The 13608-nt window shown below is 32.7% G+C and overlaps 1 protein-coding gene across 1 annotated transcript; it reads right to left on the minus strand.

Annotated features, from left to right (window-relative positions):
- Nucleotides 1-2528: 2528 nt before the first annotated feature.
- On the minus strand, nt 2529-5219 carry LOC132722260 (uncharacterized). The gene has a single exon (XM_060706733.1). The coding sequence runs from the start codon at nt 5217-5219 to the stop codon at nt 2529-2531; it is 2691 nt and encodes an 896-aa protein (XP_060562716.1).
- Nucleotides 5220-13608: the final 8389 nt, after the last annotated feature.

The following is a 13608-nucleotide window of genomic DNA, read 5'->3' on the forward strand; positions in this document are numbered from 1 at the left end:
TATTTTGCTCAGAATCTACAGAACTTTCACAACTTTGAGGTGACATTACTTCATTTGCATTTTTGTTTGTTTCAAAATCTGAAAATAAAGGTGTCATAGAAGATGATATAACGACATCTTTGTCATTCCCACTCTCCATGCTTGTTACAGCTTGTACCGTTATTGCACTTTCACAATTTTTGTCGAAATGAGGGACAATGTCTTTATCAGAATCACGTAATAAACAATTCTTGTTGCTACACAACGCGATATTACGTTTCCCACAATTCGATAAAGACGCAATCTTTTTATCTTGTCTTTTATTTGTAGACTGAAAGCTTACGGCACCTGTGACTGGCATTGCATGAGTGCATTTTGCCTTATCTTCCTGAGGATCGCTTAAATCTGTAAGTTTGAAAGCACACCCCTCGGTGATTGGCATTTCGTTTGAACTGTTTACATCATATGTATCTATTTTAGATGTTGAATTTTGGTTTTTCTGATCCGGATGACATATAGAATCATGAAAACTCTGCTGTCCCGATTTTTTAACAATGTGTTCATAATTATTACAATTTCCATCACATTTACAAGTTGTATTATTTTTTACTGTCATGCCTTTTTTGTTAAATAATATAGTATCGCTGTCATTTTCTTTAACACCTTTGCAAGACTCACAGAAAAAATAATCTCCACTTTCAGACACATATGGCATGGTGTTATTACTTTGCACAGTGCAATTACTGCAATGTTTCATTTTTTTAGATTCCATTTCTTGCGCAGTATCATGCGTTTTAAGATCCGTTTCGTTTATCTGGTTCAATAAATGTTTTTTGTTTGAGAACGACACTTTTTCACATTCGCAGTTTGTAATTGTGTTTTGCCCTGTATTCATTCCAGTATATATTTCACAATTCACTCTCTGTATCTCATTTTCACGCACATCCGATAAGCAATTACTTATGACCTTAGGTATGGGGTCACGCGCATTTGCTTCGCGGTCACTGGAATGAATGTCTCTGCATTTATCACATGCAGAATATTGATATTTTTCTAAATTAAAAAACGTGCAATTTACATTTTCAGGTTTTATTCCAGTTTTGTTCTCTGAGGAGCAATTGCTTTTATTTACATGAAGAGGATTCAAAGTCTGTACTAATAATCCTTCACTATTTTCATGATTATCGATTGTGCCCGATTTTAATTCTTGAAGATGAGCACTTTGCTTGTTGGTAGTTTCATTTTCAATATTTTCAGTTAAATCCAATTTTGTAATTTCTTTTATTTCACAGTTTTGTTTATCTGAAAAACATAAACTTACTTCCTTTACTTCCATTATTTGTAACGACTCTTCCCCAATTAGCCCACCGGCATTGCAAACATCTTCATTTTGAATTTTAGAATTTACATTACAGACTGTTAATTTCCCCGATAATTGGCTGCTTTGTTTACTTGTTACCCTTTCTCCTGATTTAAAAGAAGGCTTTGTTGAAGAAAAGTCTCTTTTAATGGCAGACATTCGTTGTGTTTGCCTTAATTTATTATCGGAAGTCAGTGTTTTGATGGCTTTATTTCGAGTATTTCTACTCCCAATTTCTGGTCGAATTCTATTTTCTGAAGATGTCTGTACTTGAGGAGTATTTTTATTTTTTACAGAATTTCGTATTTTGCCAGTTTTTATCCGTAAGTCAGACTTAACAGATAATTCTGACAATTCCATTATCGGTTTAACCGTCTCTTGTGTAGATAGCGTTTTTATTTTGTTACCGCCGTTATTTTCACTACTTAATACTCTCGATGCCACCTTGCTCTCTGAACATGGACGTTTTGAATTTTCCGATATTGTGGTAAAAGAATTGCAACTCTCTCTAATGTGATGCGTGGAATTTAATCTAGTTACAGGCCTTGAAATGCTATTAATACTAGACGCAGTACATGTTTTGTCTAATTGATCTGATTGATCATTTCCTTGTTCATGTTTATGACATTCAGTCGACTGACAAATACGTAATTCAGGTTGTTTATTATTGACATTTGAATTGTCCGCAGCAACAGGTGTTATCTTGTCCTGTTTTTGTGATGTACGATTGTTAGATTTACATATTTTCGATTTCGCAGATATCTCTCTAGGTATTTTAGAAATGCGTCCATATTTGGCTTCACTTCTTGTATGACTGGATATGGGCTTCTTTTCTTGTTCATATTGTAATTCAGAAGATGACATCGTCCGTATATTACAAGAGGACGTACCTGGAGTTGAAGATCGCGATCGCGATTTCCTGTCAATTTCAGAGGTGGTCTTAGAATTCTGATGGCGTAAAACTGATGTATTTGATTTTGGTTTAGAAGTCACATTTGATTTAATGGACGAATACTTCGAAGCTAGAGGTCGCGTATCAACCCGTGGTTTTACCTTTGCACTAGTATCTTTGGAAGGCGATTCTTGTTTTGCGTCATGTTGCTCCGAAGAAACTGATGTAGCTACATTTGATTTTACACGTGTATCTATGCCTGCTTTGTTATTTATTCCGGTTTTTATGCGACTCGTTTCAGATGCGACTTGTTTCAGAGTCAACTTGATCCAAATTCGATATAGTATTGCAAATGGGTGACGATGGGGACATTCTCGGAGTGTTTGATTGCGAGCGTGAGTTAAAGTCTCTACTGACTGTGCCATCTTTCCTGGAGCTGTTTCGATTGGAGTGTAATGTCGTTAGTTTTAAATTATTTTTAGTACTATCCACAGAAATTATTTCCGGTGATTTCTCTTTCTTTTTCATTGGTTTATTCATCTTTATCTTATTTGTAGATAATGTATCACCTTTACCGCTTAAAGATCCTGATGGTGACGATATTAAGGCGGATTGAATATTTGATTTATGAGTTCCTGTTGGACTTTTGACTTTGGGAACTTCTTTTACACTCTGTGGAATATTTGGTGAGCTAGATTTGCTGTGACTGGAGCACATAGATGATATTTCAGGGGTGGTGGATCTTGATTTAGATTTAGAAACTCTCTTTAACATTTGTCCTGTTTCATTAGCTTTATCATTGCTTTTTAACTTTGTCGATGTCACATGAGTGCCAAAATCCCTGTTTATTGATTTTTCCTTTTCGATAGTTTTCTTTGATGTCTTTAATTTTCGTTCTGGTAGTTTATTCAGTTTTGAATCTTGATTTGATTTAAAACCTTTATGCTGTGAACTTTTATCATTTTTTATTCGCTTGACATTTTTTGGAATTATATCAAATGTTTTGCTTGGTAATTTTGTAGTTTTAGAGCAGCTACTATCAGATGAAACAGAAGACGCGCTAGGTGTTGTCGACCGTGACCTTGAGCTTCTGTCTTGAGAACATTGGTTTTTCAGACTGATTGATTTGCTTTCAAGGTCAGTTCGAATCACGGAGCGTGGCTGCACGCCTGAACCTTTTCCGGTGGATTTTTGTTTTTGTACATTCACGTCTTCACGGGTAGTTTGCTGAGCATTTAGCGTTGTTTTGCCATTTGTCTGATTATCTTCTGTGTTCAATGACTTTTTAGATATTATATCATTAATTGAGCAGCTACCGTCAGAGACTCCAGGTGTCGTCGATCGTGATCGTTGACCAATATGTATGCCTTGTTGGCTTCGTTGCTTTAGAGCGATTGATTTAGGCTTTGAATCATTTGGCGTCAAAGAACGCGGCCGTATGTTTACTGTTGCTTGTTTACTTTTAACGACTGATACTCGAGGTATTATTGTTTTGCTTTTTACAGGTAATTTTGCTGTCTGTTTTGAACTTGATTTCGTACATTTCTGATTTATTTCCTTTTTTATATGATTCTGCGACTGAGAAGAAAACTTATTTACCTGTGTAATATTTGGATCATTTGATGTTTCATTTTTACTGTCTATGTCATACCCTAATGTCAATGTTAAATCTTCTGGACTTGATGCATCATCTACAAAGGTTGTGTCACGAGAAGTGGTTTTTGTTACACTTGATTGTATTCCGTTTATAAACATAGACTGTAGGTCTTTAGTTGCACTGCGTTTTAAGTCTGTCTTGTTTGAGTATTTATCACTTTGCTTGACAAACGATTTAGAATTATTTTCTCGAGTCACTGACCGCTGTTTGATTTCAGACTTCTTTTTTATTTCTTTATTAGCGGCACTTGACGTCATTCTAAGATAACTTGGAATGTTTCCCTGCAAATATGATTTTTGCGATTTTTCTCCTGGCTTAGCATTTTGTGCAGATAATTTCGTACTTTTTGATAAAGATACTGTTTGTTCGATAGATTCCTTGTTAAGTGATAGAACATTTTCTGTTTGTTTACAAGTACCTGCTGTCACACCCTCGATTTGATCTAAATCACTTTCCATGTTACAATTATGGTGCATGAGATCCGAAGAGTTCGTAATGTGAAAAATATCTTTATTTGCATCTGAAATTTCAAAGTTTTTGTGCTGAGAATCATCACAGCTGTCTAAGATCACAGATTGTGGTTTTGGAATTGATTTTTTGAGCGATGTTTGTCTGCGAATACCACTAGTGGCTGGCGTCACATTCATAAATGTATATTCTTTGTTTTCACTTTCGCAATTTTCTATATGCAACATATTTGATGAACTATTTTCTAAAACGTGTTGTAATTGTGTCCCTACATCGTTCTGTATTGAACTTACGGAAGTGTGAGACAGTTCCAAACCTAGTTTTGATACACTTTTGTCTATGTCATTGTGTTTACACGTTTCATCACTATTTTGAGGTCCATTAATGTGCGTTTCTGCATCTGATAATAGATTCATTAATCCAGAATCACAATCATTTGACAAATTTTCCGTCGTTATAATATCACTTTCATTTGTATTTCTTTCACTCACAATGTCATTTACATCATTTGAATTTGACAAATTCCTATCGTTTAAGCCACTAGTTTTACTTAAATTTGATTTCTTGAGTAAGCCTTTCTCCGATTTCGACGATTTTGATATATTTTTCTTCTCCGCTATGTTACTATTTTCTCTACTTATTTGTTGCGTTTTAGATCTAACTGGAGCCCTGTCATATTTCCTTATCTTTTTATCCAGCAAAGTCGACTCAGTCTCTTTCGACTTTTCTTTCAATATCATATTTCGTTTAACTATAATTCTTGTTTTCGGACCAACATAACTTGTCCCCATTGTTGGCTTATTGTGCTCGTGCAAAACTACCTTGTTAGGAAACGATTTATCCGCATTTAACGCAGATGACATTTCTATTTACAAATTAATCCAACTAATAACCTGGCACGTGTTTAAATGTACAAATATTGGTGATTCTAATCTTAAGAACTCCCGACAGAATGACTTACTCTGAGATATCATCGTTTTGGCACAGTATATAATAGATGCAATCTGCAAAATTTGCACAATGGTCTTCAACGGGGATACACGCTGATACAACCGATATCATTGATTATACTGTAAAAACTTTAATATTCCTTATTCAGCCTAGGTTCTTCTTCAGATGATTTGAATATCCATACAACAACAAGCTTCCTCAAATAAATTGCATCATATTGCAAGAAAATTATCCCCGAGTTTATTATCAATACAGCTCTTTGAAAAATATGAGAAATCGAATTATATCCGTTCCTCTCTTTTGATAAAATGTATAATAACACAGAATGGAATATTGAATACGTTCGTCTCTATACACTCAAATAAAGATTATCTTAGCTCAGAAAAAAGCAACTTTATATCGCTCTAACTGATAAATTGTTACTTTCGCTTTCAATCCCGCAGAGTTTTAAATTCAAATTCCAGGTAATAATTTTAACCAATGATTGTTTCGACACATTAGAATAGGAGAGTCGTTTATCAGGTGCGCCTGTTTTATTTATCTGTCTGTGAAGATCAAATTATACTGAGCACATGTTCATTTTGCTCTCAGAGTCATTTTTTTGTATTTTACTTTCGGCGATGTTTGAATCATGGAAAGTAATTTGTTAGAGGTAAAACTCATGAAAACTAATTTGTCAGAACGTTCTGTGTAGTGATTATGTTTATATAATTATTTGCATGAACCTGGATTTCTGGATTTCCAATCTTCAAGAAATTGGCTTTCCGTTCTCCTAATTAACTCAGATCAGTTATCCGTGTGTTTTCAGCATTCATCATGAATCTGCAAATTCTGCTCATTCTGCGAGCTAAGATTATAGACAGCCAATCCGCTGATGGTTCCAAGTGTTATATCTACACATAAATCATAAAAGCACTCTCGTTTATTAATATCAATATAAAAATGAAACTGTTTCTTTCAACGTTCGTCACTTTTTTATGTAATAATATTATGCAGGATTGAATTTATAGTCATTTAAAACATCTATATAGTATCAAATACCTAAGATATAGTGATTATTAACCGGAACTTCGTAGAGTCCCCTCCTAATAAAGCGAAAGTTTAAAAACTCCGTTCCGTGTTTTTGTTTTTTTCTAATGAACACTCTCTGTTGTATCTTCTTTATACAACTCTGATGATCGGATCGTCTCACATCAATTCAAAGTCAAAAAAGGCTTATCAGTCATATCTAAACTCTTGCTTTTGTCCGTTATTACATTCCAGGACTCGTTTTTAATAGCAGGGGGTTTGCTCAATATATGCTCGTTCAGGTTGTAGTTCCACCAAGGTGCGATCCATTAAATCAGATAATCACCGGTTATTATGATCCATAGAAACACTAATAACGGGAAATATACTGGTGAAGTGTCACTCATAGGTAAATTACTCACGAGACAGGTGCTTCTGATTATATTTACAATGTTATGCCGTGTGTATAGTCTGATTTTATTGACCTGTCAATTATGCATACATTATAGAACTCATTTAAATATTCGATCCCACTTCGGTTTGGTCCGTGTAGTTTACGAGAATTAATGTGGAGTATATTAGTCATGGATTGAAAGTCACGCCAGCTTAATGTGAAGGTTTTCGTTAATTCACTATAGTACAGTCGGTTAAGAGAATGCCTTCTAAATTAGAGGTCTGTGGTTCGATCCTTGCTGTTGCCATTGTTTTAGTACTCTTTCTTTATTTTTGCCGTATATTTTAATGGAACAGTTTGTAGTGTGTTTTACAGCATTGAAAAGACATTTATATTGATTTAAATCCGTTTTAATTTTAAACATGAATTCTTAAAACATGTTATTTAAAAAGAATATAGATATAAAAAAATTAAGTAAAACATAATAAAACAAAACGAACAACATAAAATAATCATATATAGCTCCAATATTGTTGAAAGTATTAATAAGAAAATAAAAACATAGACCTACGCGGTCTCGAACTTAAAACACGTGTGGCACTTAGAGTATAAACTCATGCTTTACCCTATTGCGCTATAACGCTGAGTACACTTTGTTGAGAGATACAAATTAAATTAAATTCTATCGTACAGCGTACATCTCACGGAACTTACCGAAAATCTACCGAAGTTTAATATACTGTGTGCATCGACCGTGTAATCAGTATGTAATTGACAGGTTAATAAAACCAAACAATATATCTCTAATAAATATTCATTGTATTTACTTCAATCGTCGCTTGTCTTGTATATAACTTAAGACGTGAATAGTCAATACATTTTTCTGTCTGATTGTATGCGATAGATTTTTTTAATTAACATTTATTAAACTGATGTAAAAGTAGAGAGGCATATAATGAATATTTTCCCCTCTTTCTCTATTGTTGTTTCGGACAGTTTACAATGCCTTTCACCGTTAATGAATATATTGTACAAGCCTCAGTTCTTTTATATTTTCACGAGTCTATAAGTCTCTCTTACTAGAAACCATCAGCCTAAATGCTTTATTTTTAGTCGGATTCACTAAATAAATAACATAATTACAAATAAACAAATATTACTGCTCTGGTGGATGGAATTCTTGTAGAAACACGAAGCAACATGCATATCTCCTACACCGTAACATACGAAGTCGGTCAAAAGTCCATTTACTCGTGCATTCCATACAATCCAAGCGGAGTCAGAGTTTATTTTTGTTGCTGTACAAAAACTTTCTGTTAGCTTACAAATATTTATCCACAGCCGATCTATTCCGATAGTAACATCCCAAGTTATCCACAACGCTTATCAGCTAATCTCTACAATACAATTCAAGTTTGTATTCAATTCCGCGGTGGAGTTTAATCAAAATTTATTTACCCCGACTTTTCTTTATTGCACTGTTACGCAATTTCTTCCGGTTATCTACTACCAAAATGGCTTTTCATTCTCTTGTACGTAATTTATATGCACTTCACTATTTGTGCTGGTTAAATATTTACATTTTATATGACAGTTATTTGATACTTAGAAATTTTATTTCATGAGAAGATTTTGAATTCTTTTTAAAGTTCCTGTATGTATTTTATTAATACACGTGAATTGAAATTGAAAAATCTTTACAATTTATCTTTGTCACAATAATTGAAACTCCAAGGCAATATATCAAGCAAATTTAACAGTTAATCACACATTACTGCACTATTTTGTTACGCAATAATTCGCTTGGTTGAAGTGTTACTTCGGCTTCTGTGACGATGATATCATCAGTGAAACTTTAAGTATCCTTTTTTATATATAAAAATCCAAACAGAACAATCCCACATCATAACGTTTAAAGTTATGAAGTCGTTCTACAAAAAAGTATACGCTATTTCTTTTCCTCCTCCAATTTCATCACAATTCGCAGATGGTTGTTTGTTTTGGCAGGTATTTAAATCCACGTCAGATTAACTCACATCTTTGGTCGTGACATCAGACTAATCTCCTTCTGAAACAGAAATGTTCACATATATGAGTTACTAAAACACACCTGTCCAGGCATCAAGTAAATTAATCTCCCATCGTTCCCTGTAATTGTTTTAAAATCGTCTCCGTTTAGAACATAATCCGAGGTTGCTGTTTTTTTAAACAAAATCATTAAAACATGTTTTTGTTCAAGGATACAAAATATAAAAAAAAAACTTTACATGCAGACATTTTTTTGACTTTGCTCACTAAGATCTTTTTCTTAAAAAGGATGCAAACATTCTCTTAAACGTAACACAAGCGACATGTACAGTGTACCTGGTGGGAAAATAGTTTCATTATTACATACAACAGAATAGTGTTTATTCTAGTCATAAGAAAAATAAGTTCCCTCTATATATAAACAACTGCCCTCAACTTAACTTTAATAACACAAATTTAGAGGAAGAAAAAATGAAATGAAGTTTCGGACGGAATTTTCAGTGGTTAAAAGGTCACGTTGAATATAATTCACATTTCCTTGTGGATGATGAAAAGAAAAATATTCCTTAATCAATTCATATTAAAATTTGAAATTGCACAAAAAAATCAATAATTTGCAGAAAAAGAACAACAAAAACATCACATTTTGTTGTAACTCACAAAACTTACTTTTTTATATAACACTTTATCCAATTTCATATTTAAAGACCGTCCCTTAAATAAAAGTCACATGTTCTCTTAATATTATTTCTGAATCTATGAGTGATATTCTGTTATTTAATATATAGATATATTTACAGTATTAAATATGTGAGCCGCGTCATGACTAAACCAACATAGTGCGTTTGCGACCAGCATGGATCCAGACAAGCCTGCGCATCCGCGCAGTCTGATCAGGATCCATGCTGTTCGCTTACAAACCCTATTACAAGTAAAGAAACTGATAGCGAACAGCATGGAATTATTTATTTATTTAATATATAGACATATTTACAGTGGCCTATTACAAGCCGTTTTTCTATAGATACGGCAGACGCTATTAGGCAAACATTGTGAAAATATGTAGATACAGAAACTTGTACATGGTTATATATCTAACTTCATTGATTTTGTGTCGAATTGCAATGATTTTATCATAACATTCTCAATGTTTATTGTAAAACTTGATATCAAATATAGTACTGTGATATCAAATTCTTTCCGAAAATTTTCCAGTGTGAAATACAGGTTTCAGCTAACATCAATGATTTTGACATGTAATTTTTTATATATCCCTTTATTTGAATCTTAATACAAAATTTGTAATTTGATTCCGTATAAAACTATGGGACGTATATGGAAACCAGACGTAAATTGATATCATATTCAAAAAGTGATTTTATCAGGGTATTTTGACAGACTATAATAATATGTAGAAAATGACTGATTTAACACTGGCCAATGAGATATGAAATATATCTCACATATAAGAATATTTGCCTATTTAGATTTAAACTATTGATTCTCTTGTATGTTTATCTAAAGATTATTTTTTAATAACTATATTTGACGACAGTATAAATAAAACGTTTTGGCCGATGAACGTGATATATCAGTAGAAATTGCTAAACGATGACTTGGTTTGGGCATCCGTCAGAGTTAGCTCGCTTGGCAAGAAATATTCGCAGTTTAAGTACGTTATAAGGAAACAACAAACCAATAAGATTCAAATCTTACCAACGTATCATGATATAACTCCGATAATGTGAAATAAATCACGTTAAATATGTTAAAACAAAACTTTTTTGTAAACCAATCGCGCTGTTTAAATACTGGTTTAATGTCTGTTTTACAAATAAACGACAACTTAAAACGTGATTATGTTTCCCCATATGTTACACGACATACAAATAGTATGTTTGAAACATAATTATAATATGAGTCATATCTGTTCATTTTTCAATTGTTTAACCACGATATTATCATAGATGCGGAAAGTTATTATAAACCAATAATCAACAAAACTCTGAAATCCACTTACTTAATGCACGAAATAAGGAAATAATGGTACAAACATGTCGGTAGCATCTCTGACTAATTAACTATTACCATTATAAATATTCGGAAATCATAAAGTTAGAAACTTCGTAAAATGAAATACAACAGCCGGCCCCACGACGCCATACAATTGAAAGTTAAGTATAAGTATTAGTATATATATTTCCAGTTAACTTTGACCCATCGTAAAAAATAGTATTTACAAAAAAATACAGTTAAACCTCTGAATAAATGCCTCTCACAACGCACACCATTCTTCTCTAATGTATCAAATCAACATTGCCCTGCTATACAGAATGCGTTATAATAGTTTTATTGTGTCCTTCTTGTGCACATCTTATAAAGTAAGCCTAAAAGAGAAGGTGGTCTCTTACCAAGGTAACTAGTTTTTGAGGGCAATGTTGAAACGATACGCTGTAACAAATGTCAGTAAAAGTTGTAAATACTCTCTTACATAACAATGTATTGTTATGGAAATATATCATTATCTAACCGAAGTCTTTTTTATCAGATCTTTTGAAAAATCGGAATGCTTCGACCAGAACCAAATATTACTAGAATTACAATCAAAAGACATAAGGGGGTGAAAAACATTATTAACTTTGTTTAAATTTGTTATTGCTGGATGTTGCCCTTTAAGTTAAGTTAACATGTTTTGTCATATTTATTTTTTTACTTCAATTTACTTTGTAGAAAAAAATCAAAATTTAAAACACAGAAAAATCAATCTCCTAAGAATTATGACCAAGTCACTCGTAAACAGAAATCATTTTAAAATAATTATAATGAAAATTTACTTACACGTATAACTAAAGTCCAAAGTATATATCATGAAAAATATATTTAAATGTACATTTACACATTTGGAATAAATCCAAAACATATGGTACAATAAAATAATGAGAAATGTCACACTGTTTTTATATAAAATCAATTCATCTAAATACTGTATCTTTAAAATCCATGAAAATCGCAATTATCACCGAGGAACACACAAAGTCAATTATCATTATAAAATTCACAAAGCAATCCGAATGTTTAACCGACTATGAAACAATTCACTAAATACACTATTGCAATAGAATAATCTCAGTGTATAAAACTAATATATAATATATATATACTTGTAAGAATGATCTCTTGTAGTAATCACTAATCAAACATACATGCCCTGTGTGTGATGATACAGATAAACTTTCCTTCTATCCACTGCAGAAACAACAGACTACTTCATTATTCACAAACCAACATAATTTGTTTGCCGCTTAATTAGATAGATAATTTACATCAATTAGTGTATATAATGGCGGGCTATGTGAGTTAGGTCGGCGATGAATACACAATACAATTAAATGAAGTGGATGAAAGTGATATCACCTTTGTAAACAGTGATACAGTTCGTTGAAGAACAGAACAGAACAGAAAGGTGAGAAAATGTTGAAGGTGAGAAGAGGTTCACGAGGGAAAACAACATCTTTAATTCAGTTACATGAATTAAAATAATTGAAAATCTGAAACACATGTTTAGTTCCGAGAAATAGGGTATGAAGTATGACAATTAAAAAAAAATAGAAATTACAAAAGAAAAGGAGAATTTTATTATCATTTCCTGCTTAAATTTAAAAGGTTCAATAAGCCTGGAAAATGCTATTATATCTATTTCCATGATACATTTCCAAATTATCACAAATTGCCCATAAAGCTGAACCATCCTTTGCGTTCCGGCAATTAATAAATTATACATGTTTTGTATTGTGAATAAATTACCTTGTAACTGTTATAGAAGTCAAAATACTTTGATTACAATACTATTATTACTTTATGTTTAGTAATGTATTGAACTGGTCATTTGAGGATATTCTTTAAACTCGTGGCCAACCAACTTGTATATGTTTCTTTATATGTGTGTATATGAACCGTTTATGTGCATGGACACATATAGTAAAATAGCTACACAAAATCTGAGTAAAGTTACTCATTCCGAATACTGTCTAAGTGAAGTAAATTAAAATAACCATGGATAGAAATCGCGTACAGACAGACAGACGTAGCACGCACGATTTTTATAACCACATGTCATGTAAAATAGCAGGACAAATTAGAGTAATTAAATGTTGACCTGGTCATGAAAAGTTTATAAGGTTACCAGAAATCTCCGCTAATGATTCAGAAAGGTCTTGTTAATTACTTGAAAAAGTAATTGTTTTATATTTGATACCACTGGAAATGCTGTCCCGTAAAATTATCATCAGGTACAAAACATAATTTCAACCACTAGGGTAGTTAAGTGTTTATTAAGTCAACATCATTCAATTAATAATTTGAGCCGCATCATGACAAAACCAACATAGTGCGTTTGCGACCAGCATGGATCCAGACCAGCCAGCGCATCCGCGCAGACTGATCAGGATCCATGCTGTTCGCTTACAAACCCTATTACAAGTAGAGAAACTGATAACGAACAGCATGGATCCAGATCAGCCTGCGCGGATGCTGGTCGCAAACCCATCATGTTGGTTTTGTCGTGACGCGGCTCATTTCATTAATGCTATAGCTAATGTTGTTAAACTTGTAGTCCGACACATTTGCATTTCATCTGTGAATATCTGTTTTAATTTGTTTTATTCATGTAACCTTACATGTATTTATGTATAGAATTGTTGCAATTAAAAAATATTAAACTAAACTAGATAAAAAATACTATCTCTCATTGTTGAATTGCAAGGCTTTGATGATAGGATAAAAAAACAACAACAGCATGAAAATCATTAATCATGCAGACTTCATTATTTCTTCGGCGACAACAAGAGATGACATTCATTTAAATTTGAAAT

The sequence above is a fragment of the Ruditapes philippinarum genome, unplaced genomic scaffold (genome assembly GCF_026571515.1).
Source record: "Ruditapes philippinarum isolate M1 unplaced genomic scaffold, ASM2657151v2 ctg2593_1_1_1_1, whole genome shotgun sequence".
NCBI classification, from domain to species: Eukaryota; Metazoa; Mollusca; class Bivalvia; order Venerida; family Veneridae; genus Ruditapes; species Ruditapes philippinarum.